This window comes from Buteo buteo, chromosome 4, assembly GCF_964188355.1.
Source record: "Buteo buteo chromosome 4, bButBut1.hap1.1, whole genome shotgun sequence".
In the NCBI taxonomy this organism is placed as follows: Eukaryota; Metazoa; Chordata; class Aves; order Accipitriformes; family Accipitridae; genus Buteo; species Buteo buteo.
Window position 1 is genome coordinate 57,575,437 of NC_134174.1, and position 27,189 is coordinate 57,602,625.

Genomic DNA, 27,189 nt, shown 5'->3' on the forward strand with positions numbered 1-27,189 from the left:
TGCTACCTGGATGAAAAGTTATCACAGTGGGAAAGAAGTTTCCACGGTGGTGCTACAGACATCTCAAACAGTGAAAAAGAATGAGCAGGGACTTGAATGCACACATATTCCCAACATGTGTGCAGTGCAGCTTATTTGGGTATCAAAGTACATTAAGTTTAAATAAATTACTGCACAGGGCATTTCTTCTTCAGAGCAGTCAAAGGCTGGGAGGTATGCTGTTATTCCATGAATCACACTATTCTTCGTTTAGAAGAGCCATGGACCAGGCTATTCTCTTCCAACACTGAATGTAATAGAAGAGTATGTTTTGTATAAACAAGGAATCTGAAATTGTGCGTGGTACTTCCTTCCTGGAGTGGAGCATAAAACACATGATCCAGGATACAAAAATGGGCTACAGGGCTGATACTCATTTACTTCCCTGATCTCTGATCTAATTGCAAATTCTGGTGTTAACCTGCTTGGATAACCTTGAAGCAATGAAGTTCATAGGACATTGCATAGACTTTGAACATTTTAAGTTGCAGCAATGCATTAATCATGCCACGCAGAAGCCATCAATAAGGTTACCCAATAATTGGTGTTTATTGAATTCTGATGGAAACACATCAGAGTGATAAAGCTTTCAGATACCTGCTTCACAGCCCATTCAAACACCAGTGAGATCTGCAGCTCTGCGGCTGCTTTTGCTGGTGAACCGCACACTACTGTCATGTAGACTTGTTCAGTATGAACACAACAAAGCAATTTCTTTTGTGCATGTTCATCAGACCAAAGCATCCTGGAGATGACCCTCAGCTTTCTTCGTACCTATTCCTCAATAACTCCTCACACATTCTCAGATATGAGCGACATCAGCTGTTGTTCTGGTTTTGTGGCAGTTTGCAAGCAACTTATTAGCATGATGTCTCCAGTGCATTCAATTCATATGCTAAAAAAGTGTCAGGAAACACATCTTTACCAGCAGATATTTAAAGGAATCTGCCTGGCATATATATTTTAAAGCCAGAAGGAACCACTAATATCATCAGTCTGTTATCCTCCTAACAGATGCTGCAGAATCTTTACCGCTATCTCAAGCAGCAGAGAGAATTATTCAGGCCAACAACTGATGGCTGAGCTAGATTGTATCATTTGGAAAGACAACCAATCTCAAGTCTAAGGGATGATGAATTTACCACTCCACTTAGTATGTTGTCCTCAAGGTTAATTCCCTTCTTTGTTAAAAAATACTGTCTCTGAAACAGGTAACAGGATATCCTGCACTTGCTTTGTGTTGTGTTGTAAATTTACTAGGTAGGTTCATAACTGTTTAAATAACTGCATTAAATAAACACATTTTTGTTTAAAAAGTGTGTTGTATTAGAATGAGAACAGAACAGAAAAGGCTTATTACAGCAGAACTTAGGGCAAAGTGTCAGAATTTTCATGCACACATGCTTAGCTTTAAATTAAAAAATAAATTATTGTTTATCATTTGCATTGTATTAAAACCTATGGCTCCAAGTGAATTTAGTGTTGACAGGGACTTTGTATAATAAGAAACGGGAGACATTTTGGAGAGTACAGGCAAAACAAATGACAAGAGGTAGAGAAGGGAGAGGTGAGTCATCTACAGAAAAGGGAAGGGAGTTGCTCAACACCACAGAGATCAGTGGCAGACCTGGTGATATGGAGTACATTTCTTTATTCCTAATCCAGTGAACTGTCCAACTCTCATGGAAAGTAAAAAAGCAATTTTTTCATGGAAGTAGGAAAATTGGAGTTATGTAGAGCACAGAAAACCTTGCAGAGAAACAACAGATCTACCCACAGCTATAAGTATGCATCCAACGATCCCAAAGCAGCAAAAGAACAAGTTCTCTAGGGGTACAGAGGGCTGATGTTTACACAGATGGATAAGCAAGGACATATTGATTTGCCTAAAGATGAGTGAGTGAGTCACTAGTAAAGAGCGCAGTGATTACTGCTCAAGAGTCTTTTCTTCTGTTTCACTGATCACACTCCTGGCCCAGAAATGTATCTTCCTCTCTGGACTGTCAGGCTGCCACTGGGCTCTGCCAGTTGATTTTTTATTTTTCTTTTTCATTATTTATTAGAGGAGGAAAGAATGTTAGAGATTCCTCCTACTTTTAATTCTGTTATTCCATTCTTTATTTTAAATTGTTACCACAGCACACTATGCTTAGTGAGGTCTGTAAAAGACTGATGCGTACTCTAGGAAAGCATATTTTATGACATAGTTTGTACACTGGCTTATGGCCAATTAAAAATAAAAGATACAATCTGACACCATTATTCTTCTGACTGAGACAATGCTGAGGAACTGACTGTATGAGAAGAAAGGAGGAAAACTCCTAATGAAGTAACAGCCAGATTAATAGTTTTGATGTCCCTTCCTTGTTCATTTTCAGTATGATAGTTACCACCAAATGCTTAGCAGTTTGCCTAGAAAAAAAGGCACATTTGCAAAGAGTTGTGTGCAAGATGTGTTATCAGCATGCCTGACAGGTGTCTGTGCTTAAGCTCCTCACACAAATGGCATGCACAGCCCTAGCTACAAACGTGGCTGTTTCTGTGCGTGACTGATCACTTGCTTAGAAACATAACCACATGGAAAGTCTTAAAAATAGGGACTAGTATTCACAAGGCCTTTGTGTGGAAGGCCCTTTCCATCCCTGGCACAAGTGCTGGTAACCCAGAAAGGACATCTGTGATCATGCAGAAAGTGCAATGTTGCAAAGGCTGGGACAAACAACTTTTAATGTGCAAATTCCTTATTACTTTTCATCTTCAACAATCTGCGTCAAAGAGAATCAAGTCTGCTGGAAAACTGGCTTGGTTGATTAGCAGTGCCCCAAATATTAACACACGTAGAGTAGACTGTTGCAGGAGTAATGCCGTAGGGAAAGTGGGTTATTCACATAGGCTAATGTTAGCTTTATGCAAACTAGCTCCCTGGTTGTGTCTGTAGTCTGTCAAAAGAGATAGGTTTTTCCAGAGGATGATTCAAAGTGGCTAATGCTTACCACTCTAGTGAAGCTTTTTACCTCTCCATTAATTTTAGATGGGATTAGGCTCCCTCAGCTAACACCAGGCCAAGTGAATAGCCCTCTAAATGTTGTCAGCAATGTGGAAGAAAAAACACTCCAAAATGATGTCGCCTAATGTTAATGGAAATTTAAAAAAAAACCTATGACGCAATTTCTGATAAAACAAATCTGGTTTATGTAGGCAGTGACTGTTACTACTGAAATTAAGAGGCTGTAAATAAAAACAGAATAATTTAGGTTGAAAGGAACCTCTGGAGGTCCCTAGTCTGACCCTTTTCCAAGCAGGGTCACCCTCAAAGTTAGATCCTAATGCAGGGAAATGAAAGGCTTTAGAATTAGGAAATGCATCCAAAATAGTACATCGCATCTTCAAGGCCAAATACTGGCTACATCTATGGCAGATACTCTACTGTCAGACACAGGCATTAGACCAAACACATGGATAGATAGGGCTGACGGTACTTTTAAGAGTTGGCCTGTTCTCTCACACAGACATCCTGTGACCATATGCATCCTTATCTCTAAGTGGTTCCTCTGTTTTCTCTTCCACTTGAATGCATGAGGAGTGGACCTCCTTTACTGTAGGAAACTGAAGAAGATGACATGGTTTGATGACAGATGTTGTCCCACAAGCAACAGAATATTGATTTGTTAAACTTCAGCACTGTAGCTATTCAGCCAAGTATGTATATGTCCCTAACTCATTGATCTCCAGCATCACACACAGAGTAAATAAAGGTAGATAGATGGAATCAGATATTTGGGAAAGGCCAAAATGAAAACAGTAAAAAAAAAAAAAGGAAATGTAAACCTCTTCATTTACTAGTGCTATGTTGACAGAGCTCCTTTAGTCTGGGGTGCCTTGCTTTTCAAGAGTTCATTTAAAATGAAAGAGGAGAAGCAACAACAATAACTCCATTTTAAACCTGCTTTTTCAGTCTCTGTTGCTGCCTTCCAGTGCTTGAGTGCCTTTGCGCATTTATTCCTGACCTGGGCAATTACGAGCCTGCATTTCGCCCGCCTGACTCGTGTTTCCCAATATCACCTGTATTTCATGTCTCCAAATATCTCTGTTATTCATGGCTGATTACTAACTATTCCTCTGTGTGTCTGATCCATCTGAATAGCAGAAGATGTCTCCACATGAAGCAAAGGCTCTTACATCCCCCCCTCTGATTACACAGCAAACCACTTTTGAAGATTACATAGTAATACATAAGCAATACTGCCATAAAATACAGCCTCTCATCCTACAAGCAAGCTGATTAACCCACGAAAGCTCACACATACAAGACCTCCGACAAGCTTTTGCCTCATAAGCCATGCTTTACTGTGTCTGAAGTTTCATCCTGAATTGTAACTCCTCTTACACAGAAAATGGAGAAGCATGCAGTAGTTCCGCATTACGTGGTAAGAACCAGCCATGTAACAACTGTACTCTCAGCCAGAACAATGAATGCAATCATGAAGCAATTAGTGCAGGCGGCAGATGGTTTGCTGCTCCTTTTTTCTCAAGACTGGCAGGAAAAAGTCATGACTGAATAAGGGACTTGTCTGTCAGCAGTGGTAATTTAAGTCTGCTGCCCAAGGCAGAGACACAGGGGAGAGATATGTGAACGAAAGCAACCGAGTCACTGAAGCTTAATGAGTTATTGCTCATCAGCTGAACCCCAGTAATTAACCACATTCACCCACACACAACACCCAAGAAACTGGGACATAAAATGACTTCAGTTAACACAGATTTCCCTACCATTGAGTAAATCACTATTCAACCAAACAAAAAAAGATCTGTAGTACTTATCACAGTGATAGACTCAGTGGGCTGTGAAGAGATTGAGGGATGATGCTATGTGACCCATTTCCTGTTCATTACAGTTGAGCAACAAGAGGCATGCACTAACTATTGGCTTTGCCCTCATCAGTCCTGAATTAGATGGACAACTTCCGAAAACCAAACCAGTCCAGACCCAAAGTGATTCCTGTCTCTCCAGTTCTTGCTCTATTTACCACCTGATTCTCCTGGTCCCACCTGCTGCAACAACAAGATGCAAATGGATGGCAACAATGATGTTGCTTGCTAGAAGTATGTAAATGTGTTTTCTAGTTGATTGTCAGCTCCATCCTGAACATCAACAGCAAAATTAAATGACTGTGACAATCCTAACTGGTCAAAATCCAGCTAACTCCTTACAAGCCCCATCAACAAAACCTTCACAGCCTCTTCAGTCAGTGGCATCAGTCATATCAAAATGTAAATTTCTTACCATGCAGATACATTTCCCTTGCTTCTTCAGGTTACTCTTAGTGTGTACACAGTGCCTGGTATCCAAGAAGTAATGGGTTCTCTTTCCTTAAATACAGCGTTAGCACGAGATCACGAAATAGCAAACAGCAGTGTCGTTTACTTCAAACTACCCACAGTTCTCATTGCAATTATTTAAATGCCTGCAGGGCCTCTTAATTACTCTGAGAAAATTCTGCCTTTGGATATACAAGCACGAAACCAATGGGAGTCATTTACTCTTAGCCACAGGCTGACCTCGACCCTTAGAGTTACGTTTAATTTAGTCCAAGCTGGTTAATACTCTTTGCCTGTTGGTTACCCTCTACAGTTCTTGGCCAAGGCTTGCTGAAGTCAGAAAATGTATCCATTAGACTTTAAAGTAGAAACCAGGCCTGCAACTCATACCCATACAGAGTACTTTAAAATTCTATTTTAGAGTTGATTGGTACAGATCTACAGACCTTGTGCTACATGATTTTTCTCTTGCAACTATAGTATTGAATTACCAACAGTTATCCAATTTGCTAATCAATGTCATAACACAAAGAAATTTTACTGTACAGCCTGCAGCCTCTCACCCAAAACACCCCATACACACAACTCCGACACCAACCCCATAAATTCAGGTTAAGGCACAAAAGGCCCCTTTGTTCTGATATCCAGATTGTTTTTTAGGATTCTGTAGAATAAGAGTGGGAGTTTCCTACGGAATAGAGACAATATACTTGCTGGTAGCGTTCTACCATAAATTAGATGAGCATTAGCTGTATGGACTCTAATTCAGAATTATTTCCTGAGCAGGCTGAATACCACAAGAGCTGAAATTCATTTTCTACTATTTCCTACTTTTATTTGACAAATTTACCACTGAAAGTTTCATTGATCCTCATGTAATAAATTTCCTGTTACTAACACACAGTAACTTTCATTCCAATGGGTCCTAAAAGAGGGCAGAGACCAGATTCTGTTCAGTTTCATCTCAGTCCAGAGAATTCAATAGCCACAAGGGAAAGGAAACATTTTGACCTTGTCTAATTACATACTGAACACCCAGAAATAATTTAATCTGCACCTTCCTCTGAACAGATTATAACCACAGTACACTCTACAAAACGCTGTCAGACAGGTGAGTGAAAAATATTGCATGCAATTGACTCTACAGGAAGAATTAGGCAGACAAGATGCATTTCTCATAGTTGGAAAGGATATTAAGCTACAGTCCTGGAAGGGTACCAGTTTTGAGTTTAAAGCACAGGACTGAACTTCTATTCCAAAAATTCCCATAAGATTATTTTTTGACTTTACCTACTTATTTAGCTTCCTTATACCTTTATTTTCTTAGGCTTACAGTAAAAGTAACAACAAGCCTAATTTAGGCTAAAGGAAAATTAGTTAATGTTTGTAAAATGAATTCAAGTACACAAATAGAAAACATCATAGAATTCAAACTTTTAAGTTGATATTTACATTAATGTATAACCTGAACAATTCAGCCAATACTTTGATTATTGATTAGATTCAGATTCTCATAGATTCAGATTCTCATAGATTCATCATACGTAAAACAAAAAGAGACCAGTAAATTACTTTGTATAAAGGCTTATATACTAGATGCCAAGATATTTCACCCTTTTACCTCTGTTGGGAGCTCAGCAAATTGTGTTTTGGTATTTTTCCAGTTTTATTCAAAAACATCAAAATGTCAGGATGTGAAATCCGCTGTTTTTTCTCAGAGCAGTTTGCTCCAATGGCTAGTTACTTCACAGTTGAGTTTATCTGCCATTCACTCCTAGCCATCAATTCTTGTTAGAGGTTTTTTTGCTAGATCAAAATGCTTACTCACATGTTTTGTCTTCACCCATGGAGGTATTTATGGACAACAATATAGTTTCCCTTCAATCTGCTTTTTGGTAAACTAAACAGATTGAGCGCTGTGAAGTCCTTCACTGGAAGACAACTGACTTGTGAGTATTGATGTGCCTGATTTTCAAAAAGTTCTAACAATGAGGCCTCTTACAATCAAGTCTTGTTCTGCTATCTCAAGTAGGCCAGCAAAAAATCAAGGCAAATCTCACAGCATATTTATTCGACTGACAGATTACCCGTACTGAAGGAACTGGACTTCAAAGGAAATTGACTCACCACTACTTTTCTCTTAGAAAATCAAAGGCTACTTGAAAATATGCCAACCAGATAGGATCAAGGAGTGTCTTATACTGTTCTTGGAGCTGGTGCTAGGCTGGAGCAAAAGAATTTTTAAATAAGAGGACAGAAAGCCTCATTAGAGGTTTATTCCTATCGTGAAGGATCCTAGCTGTCTTCTCTGCCCATTAACTGTCACATGATATTGCCAAAAGGACTGATGAATAAATGCAGACTGCCAGGTCAGTCATAGAGGGCTAGGCCCCAAGAACACAGTAGGTGCCCATGTCCTTTACTTTGCCCTTTACATTAAGACTTACTCAATGTTTCTTGCTTGGAAATACCAGTTTGGTATTTCCAAAGACTTTTCTGGTATTGCCCCAAAGACTTTTCTGATATTGCCCCAAAGACTGTCCTGAATGCTCTGCAGCAGTTACGTAGAGAGATGGAGAAACCCTAGGTTCTTCCTAAACAAACAAAGCAAAATGCTGCCAACCATTCTCACCTTCTGATCTTGGCTGTATGCTAAGATCCAATCTTCCTGCTTGGGGTGGAAGAGCAGACTGTGGATGTAGAAGTTCAGACGGTATTTTTGATAGGTGGCCCCTTCATCAGAACTGATTAATAAGCTGCTTTCAACTTCCGGATCAGTCAGCAGCATTATCTATACAGAAGGAAAGATGAAAATACAGTGGTGAAGAGAAGTCAGATGAAAAAATAAGTAAGCAGCTAGGAACTTCAGATAAGCTTATTAAATATGTCTATTTCAAAAGGTTTCAATGTAATGTCAAAACTAAGCATAGCCAACCTTTCAGTAAGGAAACAGTATATTTCAGCTATGTATATAAACACATAACATATGATCAAATAGGAAGAATTACTTTAACGGTAGTTAAAATAGACCTAAATGAAGCTATGCTTACATTATCCGAAAAATCAAATATGAAATTTGTAACGCCAGAGTGCAAACTTACTAAGTTACCAGACAGCCACAGTGGGCTGCTAGGGTCTTCATGAATGATCTATTGGAGTGGCAGACAAGAAGTTAGGTGTTAAGAAAAAAACAGAGACAGAGAGAGAGGAGACACACAGAGAATGATTTCTAATGGTGAGGATTGTTAGACTCTGGCAGAATTTTCAGAGAAGATGACAGTTTCATTGCCTGAAATGTTATAACCTGGCTGTCTGCAACTAGCAATCTTTCTTTGGCAGGAGAACACATTTGATAACGTGCTGGGTTCTTTCCATCTCCAGTTTCTATGGTGCTGTGAATTATAGATTTGGTAGTATATAAAAAATAATCTCTGCATAGTAACGTTGCTTTTTAGCTTTGTCCAAGAATGTTAGTTGAGGAATGACAGAAGATATACGGCTTGCAGTAGTAGTAGTTACTTCTCCCCATTAACTGTGGTATTAATTAGTCTGCATTGCTGGTGAATCAGAGAGAATAATGAGATACTCCTCTCGTGTCTCTGCATGAGAGAATATATAGGTTTGAGTAGTAGAAAGGGATCATTCCAGTATTTCAGCAAGCAACAAATACCCCTAAGGAATAGGAATGAGACACCATGAATGACAAACATGAAAAGTTCTGAAGAATATTTGCTTGGGAAGGTATTAAAGCCTTGAATCATTAGCATTTTAATTTATTTATTTATTTATTTAAGTACTAGTGCTGCTGTCGCTTTGCAAATGGCAAACACTGATCTGTTCTTAGACAAGCCTGAAATGAAAGGATCCACACCTGGCATTTCTCAAAGCAAATTTCTACCTGTGTTTGGGCACTACAAAAATCACACACTCCATTTCCTTCTCTTTCTTTCATTTAGGTAGGCAGAGTTAGATATAACTGAACTCACTACCTACGAATTATAGGGCACCATAAGTCTTGATAGACACCAGATGCTAAAGAATTGTTTGAGTGTGAAGGTGTAAATACACACATAATCTACACAGGAAATGTCCTTCATTATTGGGTAACTGCCACAGGTTTTTATCTTTCTCTAGAAAACCCCTTAGTAGCATAACAATTTGGCCTGTGACTTGGAAGTCGGGGGTTCTTCAAAATCTCTGAACTTTAATATCCTGAATGATCATAGACCAGTTACATTACCACACTGTATCTCTAACGTAAAATAGGGTGATGTTTCCATTGTAGTGTAAAGTACAGTCTCCTTTTGTATCTCTGATTTACTTTTGAAATCTTGTGATGAAAACATGCATTATTAGATTTAAAAATTCTCATTTTCATTTAACACTTTCAAATACATCAAGCATATAATTGATGTGACTTCTAAACTGAAGATTGCATGACAAAAGCTACACAGAAAGCATTAATAATCAAAACACGAATATATAGACCATCTACTGTCACTAAGCAGCCTATCCAGCTTCTGATGCCAAAAATTAATTGTGATGTTTATCAGTCGGTTCTTTTTTTTCCTTACCAGACTAACTTCTGGGACAATGTTCCTATGGTTAACATTTATCAATTCAGTACGATGATTCAAGCATTATGATTTTCCTATTTTTATGACTTCCTTCCTGAGTGGATTTTGTTTATGTTGGTATTTGAAAATATCACAGCACAGCATTAATTTGGACTACAGCAACTAGAGCAGAAATAAGCACAAATCAATGGGCTTGATCCCAGCTCCCTGAAGTTAATAACAGTCTTGTCATTGACTTTGGATTGTGCCTCTAAGGCAAGTTGTTAATCAAGATTCAATCTAGTCTCACATATTTCCTTCTACCTGCACAAGGAACCCATCTGATCTCATCACTGTCACATCCAAGCACATCACTGCCTTAACACATTTTCTGTCAGGCCACTCCTCTGAAGTGTAAAAGTGCTCTTATCTCCATGTCTTAGAAAGGGAGTTGAGGGACAAACTGTTGAGGCACTGAAGCACCTAATTCCTCATTCAATCAATAAAAGTTAAGTACCTAAACAGACTTGCCAGCACTGCTGACTGTGGCTTTAATCTGCTAACTATCACCCTGGGCTATTACTACTGTGTTTTCAGGTATCCACGGTCTCCAGAAACCTTAGCTGTTGCATTGTGATAACCAGCCATTCTGTACATATGAAGTGTTTCAGGACACAGCAGTTTTGCTACATATGCCAATAGCAACAGTGTCTTAGAGGTGGCGGACCTGTGCAGAACTGCTGCTGATTTAGACAAGGGCATACAGAGAGTCGGAGATGGGAGGGAGTTGACAGATGACTCTCTAGCCACTAGTCAGCTTGTTAACTATGAGACCAACTTTCAGCGCTGGGACAGCATTGTCTGCTCCACTGTTGTACCCCGCATTGCCAACCACTTTGCTCAGATGCCATAAAACAAAACAAGCTAGAGTTGACTAAGCAGTCACTACTCTCGTGACAGTCAGAGCACCACATTTCTTACAAGATAAGAAAGGTATATTTAATTACAACATATCTGCACATAAATAATCAGTGACAAGCCCAAAAGATAGCATTTATTGGTTAGGAAGCAGAAATTGATACCTGTATGAAAAATCTGTTAAAACAAGAGAGAAATGCTGTATCTACATAAAACTTTCAGATCAGATCAGAAGTGTGCTTCTGAAATGAATCCCCCAAATTCTGGGGGGAAGCCTCTATAGCAAGTCCTTACATACTATGTTCTGGCTCATACCAGAATAATCTCGGGGCACAGGAAATTAATTCCCTTTCAAGGAAACTAAATCAGGATATATATTTCAGGAGTGCATCTAATGTACTGCAACCACTACTGGATATTTAGCTCAGAGTATCAGGTGAGCACTCTTCTAAAGTCAGACCCTCTGTCTCCAAAATGCCCATATTGCAGATAGATGTCATCTCAACATCAACCATTTCATTCTACAAACCCACTTCCACTGAGCTCCACTACATAACATAGTTGCAGCCACATTAGCTTAGTTTTATTGCCTAAGTTGCCTGCAGCATAAATGAGAAAGGGGGGAAAGTACAATTAATTTTAATGTTTTTGTTGTTGCAGCATATGAAATACAGAGTAAATACATTTTAGAATTTTCTTTGAAATAAATGAAGCCAATTTCTGCTTTGAAGTAGTCTGTTACCCAATGACTTGATGCAGTTGCTCATATAGAAAATAAAAGCAGACGCAGATGTGTAGATCAGGAAAAGCATAGAAAATAAAACCAGCAACAATAACAAAGTGAATCTAAGTTTAGAAGTCATAAACTTTGATATCTATAAATATCTAAGATAAGAGATTAGAAAGAAACTATTTTTCTAATTTCTAACTTCGCTGTAGAAAGCATTCTGGATTTCCTTAAATGCAAGCTCCTTAAAGGAGCGATCTTCATGCTCTGTTTCTACAGTGCCTAATACAACATATTACTGCTTTCCCAGCTAACACCGGTTTCTGGACAAGTATATCCTGGACATCACTGAGCACTCAACATGACTTTTGCACATGAAAATCACACCTTAAATCTATCCAGGTTCATAGAGCCTGTAGGGAAAGACAACCTAGCTGATGAAGTCTAATAGGATTTTTGAGGGGTTCCCTTGCTAAAAGATCTGAAATTGTCATGGGCTAAAAGGCCTTTCTATAGATTAACTTATGGTTAGAAGACCAGCATCAAACGTTACGGAAAAATCTTTCAGTTTCCACAATGGAGAGAAGTGTTCATCTGGAATTTCCCTAATGGTTTGTGCTGTTCGATTTATTCATTAATGATTTGGAAAGAAGGAAGGAAAGACAGATGACAAAGTTTGCTGATGGCAGTAAGGTATTCAGAATGATGAAAACAAAAGCCAGCTATGAAGTTCTGTAAAAGCATTTTGCAACACTGAGTACCTAACCTTACCTGAGCAGTAAAATGACAGGTGAAATTCAGTGATGATGTATGGAAAAAAAAATACAAATGGAGAAAAGCAATAGGATCATAGAATCATAGAATGGTTTGGGTTGGAAGGGACATTAAAGATCATCTAGTTCCAAATCCCTGGCATGTGCAGGGACACCTTCCACTAGACCAGGTTGCTCAAAGCCCCATCCAACACTTTCAGGGAGGGAGCATCCACAACTTCTCTGGGCAACCTGTTCCAATCCCATGGCAACCTGTTATGCAATCCGAGCATAACAGACAGAACAACAGGCTCTGAGCAGGTAATTCCTTTCAGAAAAGGGGTCTGGGAGTTTCTGTGAAGAGGTCTGTGAAAATAGAAGCTCAGTTCTCAGATCCTGTCAAAAACCTTCTAATTACAGCAGTAGGAATTATTAGGAAAGGATTAAACAGCATAACAAATAATGTTATTAGGCCACTGTAAAGTGGTCCCACAACTTTAACACTGGGTGCTATTCTCATCTTCCACCTTAACAAAAGGAAAAAAAAAAAGGCTATAGTAGAAAACACAGAATAGCTATAAGGGTAGTCAAAGAAAACTATGAAACATTTTTCATACAAGCAGCAAATAAAAGAACTATTCAACTTCCAAAAGAGGTAAATGAGAGGCAATTTGACCAAAGTCTACAAAACTATGAATGGACTGGAAATGTTTAGAGAACAATTATTCACTCTGTCATAATACAAAACTCATGAGCATCAAATGAAATTATCAAGAGTGAGATACAAAACACAGGTGAGGCCATGACAAGGGAAGAGCTACAGATGTTTTCTATCTGGACTTCTGTAAGACCTCTGACACAATCCCCAAAACATCTTTCTCATTAAATTGTAGAGATAAAGATTTGATGGTTGGACTGTTTGGTGGATGAGGAATTGGTTGGATGGCCACATCCAGAGGGTAGTGGTCAACAGCTCAATGTTCAGATGGAGATCGATGACAAGTGGTGTCCCTCAGGGGTCTGTATTGGGACCAGTACTGTTTAATATCTTCATCAATGACATAGTGCAACCAAGTGCACCCTCAGCAAGTTTGCAGATGACACCAAGCTGATATGTGCAGTTGACATGCCCGAGGGATGAGATGCCATCCAGAGGGACCTGAACAAACTTGAGAATTGGGCCTATGTGAACTCATGAGGTTCAACAAGGCCAAGACCAAGGTCCTGCACCTGGGGCAGGGCAACCCCTGCTATCAATACAGGTTGGGCAATGAAGGGATTGAGAACAGCCCTACCGAGAAGGACTTGGGGGTACTGGTAGATGAAAAGCTGGACATGAGCCAGCAATATGCACTCGCAGCCCAGAAAGCCAACTGTATCCTGGGCTGCATCAAAAGAAGCGTGACCAGCAGGTCGAGGGAGGTGATTCTGATCGAATTGAAGATGTCCCTCCTCATTGCAGGGGCAGTTGGACTAGATGACCTTTAAAGGTCCCTTCCAACCCAAATCATTCTATGATTCTATGATTTTTTGCCTAGTTAAACCATGAAACTCCTTGCCACAGTTTGTTGTAGATGTCAAAAGTTTATATGTATAGGAAAAATTAACAGGTAACATTCCTGGAAAGAAAAAAAAAAAAAAATCCATCATTCAAAAATATCACTGTTGGCTCAGGTATCTGAGCCACAGATTGCTGAATTCTGGGAGAATGTGTAGGAAAATATCATTACATGCTTGCCCCGATTTGATGCTTTCCTCTCAACAGAGAGTAGGATTGGTTAAGATTCAGTCTGATTAACATGGTGGTTCTCACGTCATGAGAGTGAATGAAAATGATAAATGATAGCAACATTATGAGCTCAGGTGGGTTGATCTAGGAACTTCTTATGTGAAGAATTGGGCCCATCATTTTTATCTTGACAGTTTTTAAACTACCTCTGATTCCACTACTACAAAATAAAGCTATTAACAGAGGACTAAAAAGAGGCAAAAGCCCTTCGTAAAGGGCTACCAACCTTAGAGTGCCTCTGGTCTGGTTTATTGTTGTCTTATGTTAAACAAAATTGAAAAGTGAGGATAAGCCAAGACTCGACTTCTCCCCAGCAAAACTAATTGCTCTCTGTTCAGATCAGTGCTCAGCAACGATCAGAATCTGCTTACTCACACCGGGCACAGCAAGCACACACTGCACTTCCTGATGCTTCAGACGGATTGGGTTTTTTCTCTGTAAAAAAAGTCAGTAAAGTCAACACAGGCTTTTACAACCAAATGCAAGGCATCCATTAATCATCCACCTCCTGAAAAGGGAGAAACTTGATTTGCTTTTCCTAGAAGTGACAAATGAACGCAAAACATAATTTATAGATCTTAAACAGTCCACACTTTTTTTACCCTTTTTTTGGTGCTAACTCTGCTCATGGCAGATTGCCCTTGACAGTTGTGTGGATTTTTGCTGTCCTCACAAAGAAACCCAGGAACGCTTTGCAAGAGGATTCTGATTTTGCTTCTATAGATGGAATCGTGATCCTTATACAACCGCCCTGAATGCTAGATTCAGTGGCTTAGTCAAAACAAGTCCAGAACTGCTTTCAATCTTTTATTTTAGTCCCTCATATCTCCACTTGGATCAACTTTTCTCTAACATTTTTTTGGAAAGAGCATAGTATCAGTGAAAATAGAACAGTATGAAAAAAATACAAATATGTTTCATAGATTCACATGTTCTTTCATTCACTTTTGATGTATCAACAGATCTGAGTCATACCACCTGACCAGAAATAGGGATGAAATGTTAATCGGGTGAAATCTACTGAAAGAACCTTCACCTTCCTCAGCAATTACATACTTCATGCGCTAACCCAACACTGGTGACCCACATGGAACAAGTAGCAATTCTCACTGGAAAACATAAGAGCAAAGTACAGAAAAAGAGGAAATGAACAAGGAGGAACAGAAATGTCCTACTCTTAACAAGTAGTAGGCATTCCCTACTTAAATTCTCTAAACAGTTGCATTTTTTACCAGCTTCTCTGCATGCCAGTTACATAATTTTAGAGGGTTGTGGGATTTGGTTCTTTTACATGGTAACTGATTGCAAGAGCATCAGTGCTATGGAGTATCAGCATAATGAAATGTAATTTCTGCCACTTTACATATCACTTCCAAATTTGGATTGCCATTTACAAGGCACAAAGATTGTGTAAAGAGAGAACCTGATTCTCCAGGTTCAGCAATTCACACATGCATCTCAAAGCAACGTGCCCTGCTTTTAACTAATCCAACTAGCTCATTGCTTAAGCTTTTTCAAGACCTAGAATAAGAAATTAAATGAAACAAGACAAAGAAAGGAACTGCTTTGGCCATGACATTCTGAAATAAATGGAACAATACTGTAAAGCAAATTAGACCAACTCCTTTTACAGGACTGAGGTGCTGGAAGCAGTAAGTGGTTGCAAAAGCAAATAAATTAGGGACAAAATTACCAAAAAGAAATAACTCAAGCATTTATTTGGATATTAATAGAGAAAGAGGAGACTGAAGCCTTTGCAAAATTTAACAGATTTTACTCATTGGCTAACATCAAGTGCTGTAGAAGTGCGCTCATGAGTAATGCCACCAAAATTTGGCCCAAGTCTCTGCTTTAAATAAATTGGCTAACAATATTAGCACCTAAATGAAAACATAAAATGAGCTAGGGCTGACAGTTTTGAAGCTGTCTCTAACGCCAACTAAAAGACAAGGTTAGTTGCTGAGCAATTTCATTAAGACACCATTAAAATAATACACCAATAATTCAATCAAGGCACTGTGAAGTGTTTTATTGCCAGAAGTTCTTGTTAACTCAGAAAGTGCAGTAATTTTGTAGGGAAAGAAAAGACTTCAGTGACAGAATTACGCTTTCAATGCTGAAGGAAAAAAAAAAATATTGCCTTTGAATGATGACCTGGTTTGGAACAGTGTCAGAAATAAGTGGAAATGACCGCTTTAACACAAGGAAAAAGTCTGTGGACAAGTTATTTTGCAACTATAAATCAGTGACTTAAGAATAAAAAGGTTCTTATTCATACAAAGACGTATAACCCAAACTCATTAAATCAGTCTGCACTTTGCTGATATGGAGGGTAAAATTCTCCAAGTCTCCCCCAAATAAAACTATACTCATGATTACTAGACAGTGTAATTCAGATTCAGACTCAATCCAGATCTGGACAGTGGAAACTATAGCATCATTTCCCCCAAGAACACACAGGTGGTCCATAACTGGTTGGATACTACCGTCTTCCTCAAGTCTTGTCTGTTTAAAGGTAAGAGAAATGATGTGGTGAAAGGTTCAGGTGGTGAATTCATCTTGTTTGCACACATGAAAGATTTAGAGCTCATTGAGTTACAAGACAGTCTCTTGTCAGCAGAATACTGGATGGCAAAGGACTATCTTTTAAGAGAGAAAAATTATCACCTGCCAATATTTTTGAAAGCTGGGATTGTACAGTGTTCCTAATAGAAGAATTGTTGAGAATTGCATTTGGCATCTTGATGAATGTGGTTTGAAATAAAAAGCTGGCTAGCAGCTGGAAAAAAGAATCCATTTACCTGTTCTGTATTAGTGAAGAAGTTCATTTTAGGCCAAAAGTGACCGCAAAAGAAAGCAGCCAACAAAAGTTCTATTTTTTTATTATCTGTGGGAATCATATGTGGTTGTTTTACCATACAGAAAAAGTGAATGTATGCATCAACAACAACTTACAAAAATAAAAGAAACACTGCATAACTCCCCCTTATCCAAGCTTCACAGAGGGACATAAACAGCCACTTCCAAAAACCTGCTGATTGCCTCTTCAGTTATACAGGATACCATTATTTTGTGAAAGTCCAAAACAATCTCAAAAGGAAGAGAAGAAATTTTGGAAGAAATTATTACCTTAGGAATATGTCTGCCTCTGTTTTACACATAGCCAGAAAACAGCATGCGTCTACATGTGGAAGTTACCACAAAATACATGAGATGTCAGTAGCTCCTCTGCACAAAGTGTCCTGTTTAAAGGTTTTAGAATACTAAATGTATGAGAGATTTTACTCATTTTTACAGCATATATTAATAAGTGGATACACAAAGAGCATTGAAAAGCCACTGAACCCCACCACACACATATGTTAACCAGCAAAAAAACCAAATAAACAAGAAAAGACATTTCATCTGTTTTTAAAGAATATTCCTCTATGCATCAAATAGAAAACACCACAAGCTGTCTTAGCAAACACACACTTTAAAATTACATTTCTAGAAACTAGAGCAGTCCTGTTACCCTATGCACTGAGTAAGACCATTGATTGGCTACCTTGGCTGAACATGATGTCTTCCTTCTGTTATGGGATTTAAGAAAAATATGGCCTTAAACATTTATATTATAAATTGTCTAATCCTCTGCTTTTTGTCTCTAGCCCATTTTTGGTTGAGCACAGTATTTGGAGTCCTATCCAGATGTTTTTTAATGGACTTGTTTTAGTAATTTGTAACAAGTTTTTGACTAATAACTGTGAGCTTTAAAAAAATTATTTCTGATTGTTCCAGGTGAATAAAAGGTCATTGCAGCTCACTGTTCCTCCTTCCCATATTGACTGAAATAATTAATATTTTGTGATAAATGAAAAAGAAAAACCTTTAATTCTCTCAATATCTAAACATTTAAGTTAAACAAAAACTTCTTTTTTTCATGTTTAGGAACACTTCCAGAATTGCAACTACTCTTATGATATTCAGTGATAATCATAATCTTAATAGTCAGCTGGATTTCAATGTTTCTTTTTCAAGCACGGTACACAACAAGAGATTTTCATTAATACATGGCTGTTGTCTGAATGCCAGTGAGTAAGTACTAGTGACCTTCTCTATTGTGAACATAGCAAACCCAAATCAGTATTAATGTATTAACTGTATTAACGAACAATTGCTGTTATCGTTGCTCAGCTTCCTCTACTGTGACTAATCCCAGTTAATGTGGTTTCTCCACATTATCTGAATTTTCATACCACCAAAATCCTAGGCATAGGGTTTGGTCAATGCAATACAGACTCATGAAAAGCAAACATGAGGCTGAGACATCTGTGCAGATGTGATTCAGTTGTTCTCTCCGCTAATCTTACTTGATATGAATGGAGATATAAAAAAAGTCCAGAGGTGCGGGGGAGAAGATTTTTCCTAAGAGAGAACAGCATACAATAACAACTGCTTCTTACTCTGAACTTTAGTTCAGAAAACATCTGAAGCACCAAGTGGGATGGGACTGATCCTGTTTCTATCAAAATCCAAAAGAGGGCAGTGCACCCACGCACAGCCTGGTTCATTACTCCCAGCTCATCAGCGTGGGGACATTCATCAAGTGGACAGGTTGCTACCTACAGCCTTTTCTCTCTGTAGCTGAGCTTTGGCAGAAGCACCATTCTCAAAGTGCCTCACCTGAGACCAGATCTGAAAAGATTCAACTACTTCTTTTTCCATTAAAAGTGAAGAAGTTGCCACATCTTCAGTTTTTTTGTGTGCTGCTGAGTCACTGCTTGTGGGCTGGACTGTGAACAGAGAGAAACATCGACCTTCACCTTCCCAAGAGTATGCAGCAGCTAGGGTGAATTCTTAAAATATACGCCTTTGCTTTGAGGTAGTAACTTTTAACTAAAGGAGGAAAAAAGACAAGATGGGGGAGAAAGGAGTCCCTGAAGATTAGCATCACTTTTTAAATCTTAGCTTTTAAAAGTACAGCTTCCATTTCCATTACTCAAGAATTAAATGAAAATAAAGATTCTACATTTCGTCCTTACTTGAGTTAACGCGCCTAGTGTCTTAATGAGAACTCTAAAAAAGGAAACAACCTCTTATGTGCGTCATCCTTATGCAAAAATAGAAATGTAATCCTAAAAACAATAAAGAAAACTTTTCATTAATTTAACTTAATAGATTACTGTAGGATGTTTCAGAGCTACTTTTGCTTTATCTGGAATTATAAAGTGATTTATAATTTTAATTATTTAATTTAGGTAGGTAAAGACCTCTGGAGGTCTTTTACTCCAGACTCCTGCTTCATAGTGAGCCAGCTTCAAAGGTCCAGATAGATTCTCAGGACCTTGTCCTGTCAATATTTAAATACCTTCAAGGATGGAGGTTCCACAAACTCTTTGGGCCTATCCAGTCTGAAACTGTTTAGCTTTCATTCAGTGTTAATCTTAATTTTAAATATCTAGGGTTATAACGTCAATTTTAGAACAAACAAGAACACCTTCAATTTTACATTCCTTTTAACTTAAAGGTCCATCTTAACTTAGCAGAGCTTTGGAAGCTAGAAGTGCTGTATGAGCCCAAAATACCAAGGTTAGTTTCACCTGTCATGATCCTGTAGCAGTGCTGAAAATAGAATTCATCAGGCTCAGCTCCTAATCACACACATAAACATTAGCTCTAGAGCAATCAGTTCTGGGGGAAGTAACATGAAAAGATTAAGCTTCTCCATTTTTTAGATCTCCCCCAAATCAACTTCTAGATTCTTATCTCTTCATTTCACAGTCTGTTTGGATCCAATTTAGTAGCCTGACATGGAATCAAATTTTCCTATTCCTGTTTCATTATTATTACACACTGCTTTATCTTCTTTTACATAAATTTGACATAAAAAGTTTTATCACCAAAAACAGCTTGAAAATGTGTTCCTTAAGACTTAAGTAAAACACAGTAGAAACTTCCATTCTGGAATAAAATCTAACTCATAACAATGATTGTATTTGATTATAACATTTTGAGAAGAAATAAAGACAGACAAAAACCTCAGGAAAGCTACAGTACTAGAGGCACTTTATTTTGGACAGTGCAATCTAGTTTCAATTATTAATCATCTGCTCTTTTGCAACAGATGTTCTGCATTGTACTGAACAGGGAAAAAAAAAACCTAAGCTGAGAGAGTCTTACAGTCTTACTTGCTCAGAGAAGAAAAGAAACCTCAGCTTTGTAGAGATCTGGAATGAGTTGTGTTCATACATATTGCCTGTACTTTGTTCTGTTGCTCAGTAAGGCATTCCTTTCATTAAGGAATCTCATGAGATTAATTAGTTAATCTTCACACCAACTTTGTGGTAGAGAAGGAAAGTGCATATATCAAGAGGGAAAATTACTTGGACAAACTCCACTAATCAATCAATGGCACAAAAAGAAAGCAGCCTCTTGCACTGTAAGCATATTACAAACAATAGCATCTTCCAGCCCCAGATATTGGGCTTTAATGGTCGTTAATCCTAATCAAAGCAAGAGGAGAATCTTTGCCTAAAAGTATAGTAACTTAAGCAGAGCTACAAAAGGGACAGGGAAAAGAGGGACACTAAGGGAACAATTTTTCCCTGAAGGGCGAGTTAGTGATAAACTTGCAAGCTACATGATCTTCTTTCCTATTTCTTGTGATATCCCCCTAAAATGTACTTGAACTTCAAGTGCTTTGAACTTAATCCTAAAAGGCATTGAAAACAGCCTAACAGCATGAGAGACTGACACACCCTGAGCTGTTAAGTTTATAGACACATGTTCACCGCATGTAGACAGTGGGGTGTACCCCATTATCGGGATATAAACAGGGATAGCTTGGGGCAGAAAAAATCTCTAGTACATTGTGAAGATGGATGAGTTGATGGCCAGACAGCTGCTCAATAGGTTTCAACCCCTGGCTACAGGGAATCAGGAATTTACCTGGCAGGAAAAATTTATTATTTCAAGAGTTTCTGGTCGGGTTTTTTTTATTAGGCCTCACAAACACTCAAATCTTTGCATGAACCTTTTATCAAGCCTACAAGTGAGACTACTCCAAAGTAAATAAAGCTCGTTATAAATGAATCTTCTCATGATATGCATCTTTTATGTCCCTTTTTCCATGTGATGCCTAGCTTTCCATTTCCCCTAGTTACATCTCTTTCATACCCCCGTATAGTAAGGTTTTCTTCTTGAGAGAGACATTCTGGGGTAGTTCATTGTCTTCAGTCAGTCTCTATTCCAACACATATATACATGCTCTCTACATGCTCTATAAAGAATGCTGTATTAAGGATGATTATGCCACTACAAGAAAGACTCAGACTCACCTACACACAACTATTATGGTAGGAAGGAAGATGCATGGAAAAGGAGGTGCAATCAGAGGAAGAGTAATACCATGCTGGCCACTGGAATGGGGATAAATGGGCTGACTGGTAAGGAAATTGTACATTTTTCAGCCCTTAAAACAGAAGAAGAATAAATTATCTCCTGCTCTCTCTTAGCCTGCCACAAATGAGAACAATTGGGAGGGGCAGAAGGGAGGAACATTACATTCTAATGCTGCCACAAGAGGCAACGAGATCACGGTCTCACCTCAAGCTTTTTGGCACAAAAAGACCTCTTGCACCCCCAGCGTTATGTCAGTGCATGCAATAATAACTAGAGATCATAGAATCATAGAATGGTTTGGGAAGGGACCTTTAAAGATCATCTAGTCCAATCCCCATATCATGGGTAGGGACATCGTTCACTAGATCAGGTTTCTCAAAGACCTGTTTCAGTTCTCCCTGGCCTTCACCCTGCCTCTACCACATGCAACCATTACAGTATGGAATCTATTTCCTTGTGTCAGGGATATTTCAGAAAAGTGAGAGAAGAGATGGGAATGGTGATGAGTTGCAGCCATGAATTTTAAAAATATATTAACGGAGTAAACAATTTTAAATAGCAATGTTGATGGTCTGCTGATGGTTTCTGCTATATCAGTTATGCCAAGCTTGGACAGATGGTTAATTCACTAAACACTTTGTTTCATAGCCAACTGTTTCCAGCCATGCCACTTGCCTCTGGCCAGCCCTGGCACCTGTGTGGCACCATGCTGTTTAATATTTCAGAGGCTCTTACTCTTGCCTGTGTTTCATAGCATACCCAAAATGAAGAAACAAGGGGGAGGGAACATTACAAAGCTACATGTACCTCAGACTGTGGGCAGAGGTGCCCTGCTGCTCCCAAGGACATTATTATCCGTACACGCTCATCTCCATCTCTCTGCACAAGGTTCTTATCCCTCCATTCCTTACAAATGCTCTCATCTTATTTCACCTAAAATCCACCAGCTGAAACTGTTCAATAAACATGGCTGATTTTATCCAAAGCACTTAAACCAGTCCATCAGTTCTCAGGTGGGGGCTGGTGCCTCCAGCAAGAAAAGTGCTTATGAACTGCTGGAACCCAGTAATAACTTTGATTAGTAACTGTTTGAACCAGGTAGAGTTAGTAAGAAACTACTATTTTTCCTTCATCTGTTTTGCCCTAACTGGCAAAATTCTCGGGACTGACTTCACTGCAGCTGGTGACATTATACCTGTCTAAGGCAAGTATCAGATCCTTTAGTGTCTGCTGCTTTCATGTTCTGAAAGTAAGAAAGTATAAACTTAATAGAAATTATAACAAGATAGAAGTTGGAGTATTCAGTTGTTCCCAAAGATACATGTTCAGGGTGATAAAAGGGGGGCAAAAAGTAAAAGTACAGTTTTTCACAATAGTTATCAATAGTTTGAAACAAAGCAATTCACATTTCAGACTTTTCTTTTTCCCTGAAATTATAGGGAACCTATGTGAAAGAAAATGAAAACTTACATACAGTAAAAAAGCAGTAAGTTTACTAAATTGTCTGCAAAAATAAATGCCATTTTTCAGCTAGTAGAAGAACTTTTTTCATTCATTTCGCTCATATATTTCATAAAGACTCAGATGGTATTTTCAGACTTAACTAGCCGAAAAACAAGAATCATGGCTCCAAAGATTCATTAATAAAAAACTCATTTAATTTAGGATTTTTTTTGACCTTTTGGCTGTTCTTGGGGTGAGGAAAGGAGGTTTCATTAGGTAATGTTTACATTACTTCTTAAAAGATTTTCTGTGGAACTCTGATATGTAGAAACTTTATTTTAATATAATTTAAATTCTTTCCCATTTAAACTTGATCCTACCAGCTGACAACTTTAGAAAAGACACATATCATAAGACTCCTGACAAAATCATGAGAATTGGCACCACAGTTCCTGCACTGAGAGTTAGACCTCTTTTCTCCTGGGAGATGGCTATACAAACTCATTGTTCTTAGTGATATTTTCTGACTAGATTTAAATAGAATTGCTTTCAAGTAATTACCTATCTTTCAACACACATCTTTGCAACTGATGATGATAATAGCTGAGCATACATTTGCTGGATCAATATAAACTTTGGCATCGTACAATCTGGTTCTGCTACTTCTTGATTTTTAGGCATGGAGATGGAAAAAGATGAGTGCAGGGACAGGAATTCAGCATGAATGAAGTCTCTTGCTAGAGGGTATTAATCAGGATAATTTTTCTACCCTATGATGGTCATCAAAACAAGGTGGAGAGGAAAACCAGAAAGAAACTACTTTTTGGTGAGTTCTCTGGCAGTAGAGTGAGCAACGAAATCCCCTGTAATTTTAACAAATAGGTTCATTAAACCAGACCAAACATTTCAAGCAGCATGTTGAGCCTGTCCTCCATTGAAGTTAATTTCAAAAGACTGTTACAGAATAATCAAAGATTCTACAAATAAAGTTGGTGCAATGTGGGAAAGGTAAGCTTAGACTCTGGGCTGTGAATGAGGACAGTGGAGGGTAGGTTCTTTCTCTGCCAAATACAGTAAAGGAGACAAGCATGCACTTAGAGGACAAAACATGAAAGACAGCACAGAGTCTCCCAACCTTGTCTGCTAGTTTTCCAGTTCTCACTATTCAGTATAAAGTGTCTTCAGATTCATGGCACACAGTTCTGTTCCACCATTTACCTGCTTCCAGGTTTTGAGTCATCTTTATCCAGGATATGTGCTCATGCAGCTAGAAATTCTTCCTTACTCACATAAGCAAGTGCTCCTTTCCCAAATATATGGCATGACACTTTCTGTACCTTTTAATTCCAAAGCAGTCTCTATGCGTTGGCTTTGCTGAAGCTCCATGCTTCGTTTAATTTTGGTTTCTTACATGGCAATTCTGAAATGTTCTTTAAAATTTCTCCTTAGTTTAGTTTTAATTTTTCCCTCTGAGAATAAAGCACATCTTCACAAATTATGTCTACAGCTAGTTCTTTTTATGCACATTTATCTGATTTGCTTCTCTCTAAAGCATTTTTTGTATTAATGCATTAATTTCATAATCACTTCAAATTATGTTCCATGTTGCATGAACAATTGGGGAATTAGCATCTGCTTGCAAATTGTTAGCTTGGCTTTTTATTTTTTGTTGCTGCAGTTGATGAATTCAAATTATCCATACCGAATGTGCCTGAAAAGGATTCCACCTCCAACAATAAATAATTCTACTTTCTGTATTGGTTTTTGTTAACGGAATTCAGTGCAGTCTGTTAAGCAATAACACAAACCACTTTTTTTCATTACCAGTTTTGGTATAATTGTTGAATTACTATGTAGAGTCACTCTGTAACACTCTTACACGGTCTTTCACATATGCAGCTAGGTAGCCACTGTGCTAAATTTTTCAATTCTGCTGTTACCCTCTGGTTACCATAATGCTGGGTCTCAAATGGAACTACAGTGTCACAGACCACCTGTGATATCTAAGCAACTTTAATGTGAGTATTAAGCTCACATTAAGCAAGGACACCGTTGTTCAGCTGACAAAGGCTCAGTATAGCTGTTTTTCACAAAGATGACTTCCTGAGCCTATTGAGACACATGTACCTGAAAGCTGTTCTGGGTCATATAGAGATGTTGAAAGATCATGAGGGATAAAATATTCACGAGGAAATGATGCCCCATGCCTCATTTCCCTTCTTGCCCATACAATATGACATCCAAGATGGATGACAGTGTAGAAAGGTGCTCTTCTACTACTACTCCATTCCAGAGTTGCTGATGCTTCTCCTCTTTGACCCTCTTGTCTTTCCCTTTTCTTTCCATGCAATTTGCCCTCTTCTAAAACAAGTAATTTCCTCTAATCTTTTAAATAAAAGTCACAAAAGGAGTATGATACATCAATCTACTAGGATTTTGTTATTACCCCACCTTCAACTCATAATCTAATCTACATTTACAATGTCTAAAGCAAAGGATCAGCATTCTTGGTTTGTCTTCATATACCATCACGGCATGCATGATCACTTAGTCCAATACAGACAGAAAACCAATTTTTAAAAGAGAACCTCAGCAGGTGCAAAAGCCTACCGAGGCTAATAGAGCATGATTAGAAGTTAATAGCATTATTAGAGGTTGAACCAACTGAGGCTATACCTTTCTATCTTCATCACCCAGTGCATAGTTTCACCAATGAGAACAAAAGTAGGCTCCTTTTTTTTTTTTTAAGGGCTGATATTGCAGAAGTACTGCAGCAAGTTACATGTTTTAATGTTGTCATCTCCAAATAGAGCCTTCTTTAAGACTGAATGTCAGCTGCCTGTATCTCCAGAGATATCCTGAGACATCCTGATGGAAAGTTCAATCTATACTCCTCCTTTGCTTTTTAATAGTGTGACTGAAGCTTTTAGCAGGCACACAGCTGTGGAACTTGCAAGAAGGCTTTCTTGCACAATAGACATTATAGTTAATTGCCCTTCTATAACACTTACTATCACCAAACCAGGGCAAAGCATTGCTGGATTTATGTATGAATATTGCTATAACAGAACTTACCTTTCTACTTAAAATACAGCATACAAGGAGGGGCATAAAATCTACTCTCGTTTCAGGTTTTTTTAAAAAGGAATAAAAGATGGTTGGTACTTTAAAGTGACCTTCCTAGCTGGCAGCTGATCTTGCTAAATCAGAATCCTACTCATTATTAGACTCATTGCCAAAACCGTACAGAAGTAATTCTGCAATAGCAAAGAAAGAAAGGAATCATACTTAGCAGCAGTTTTAAAATTGACTGTTTGAAGAGGACACTAGAATTTATGGTATTTTTGCTTTAGTGACTTGATGTCATTCTGGAGTCAAACTCAAAAATCACCCTCTGTTTCTACTCTTAGCAAAGTTCTTTGAGAGTATGAATTGTCCTTCTGTACCATACTTCCCATCAGGTATTTGGGTGTCTGTTCACCAAACTACAATTAATGTTTGAAAGGCTGAGGTACTAATGACTTCAAGCAGTGCTATTACTCATGAGATGACAAAAGAAACTTGGACTTAGCCTGTAATGCTTTAATGGCTTCAAACAGCTGGGGATGTTAAACCATGTGATAGCTCACTCCTAACTTTGGAGACTATGGAACAAATTTAACTCAATTAACTAGCTAGCTTCAAAGAGGGAGATGCATTTTTGTTATCAGAAGCCAACAATCAGTATCAGTTTCAGCAGCACAGATAACTCATGCAACAACGGCTGTTGAGTGCCAATGACTGCTAATGAGAACTTGATCAATAGTATTTCTAATGACACAATTCAGACTGTAATGAGGCTGCTTTTGGTGATAGGGAAAATAAGTTAGGAATGATTATATCATCAGCCACGGCACGTTCCTGTGTTGCCCATTTCTTGTTATTCCACTTGCTGCTTAATATCCAAAATGTATTTCTTCAGTTGTCTCTGCCCTGTCCAACCCCTACATTAAAGACTCTGAGGATAACAATGCTTAGATGCTTACAGCTACTATGCTGTAGAACTCTTGAGTTGCCTACTAATAACTTGTTATTTCTATAATGCCTAATGGATACTACGTGAGAGCAAAGCTACCATTTCTTACTACTCAGGCAGCCTCAAACAGGATCGTACATTACCAGCATTTTCTTGCACTACTTCCTAGAAGATATACTCCACGTACAGACATGTATTAACGTCCAGATCTGTCAGTTGCTTGGTGATGCAGATGAGGTTACTTGATT

General features: G+C 38.4%; 1 protein-coding gene across 4 annotated transcripts in view; it reads right to left on the minus strand.

The window, feature by feature from the left end:
* Positions 1 to 27,189, minus strand: part of SORCS1 (sortilin related VPS10 domain containing receptor 1) — a 311,800-nt gene that overhangs the window by 115,448 nt on the left and 169,163 nt on the right. For all 4 annotated transcript variants that reach the window (XM_075026345.1, XM_075026344.1, XM_075026343.1 and 1 more), the window contains one exon: positions 7,991 to 8,149. In XM_075026345.1, the coding sequence (XP_074882446.1) occupies positions 7,991 to 8,149 (159 nt within the window). The remainder of the gene's footprint in view (positions 1 to 7,990; positions 8,150 to 27,189) is intronic.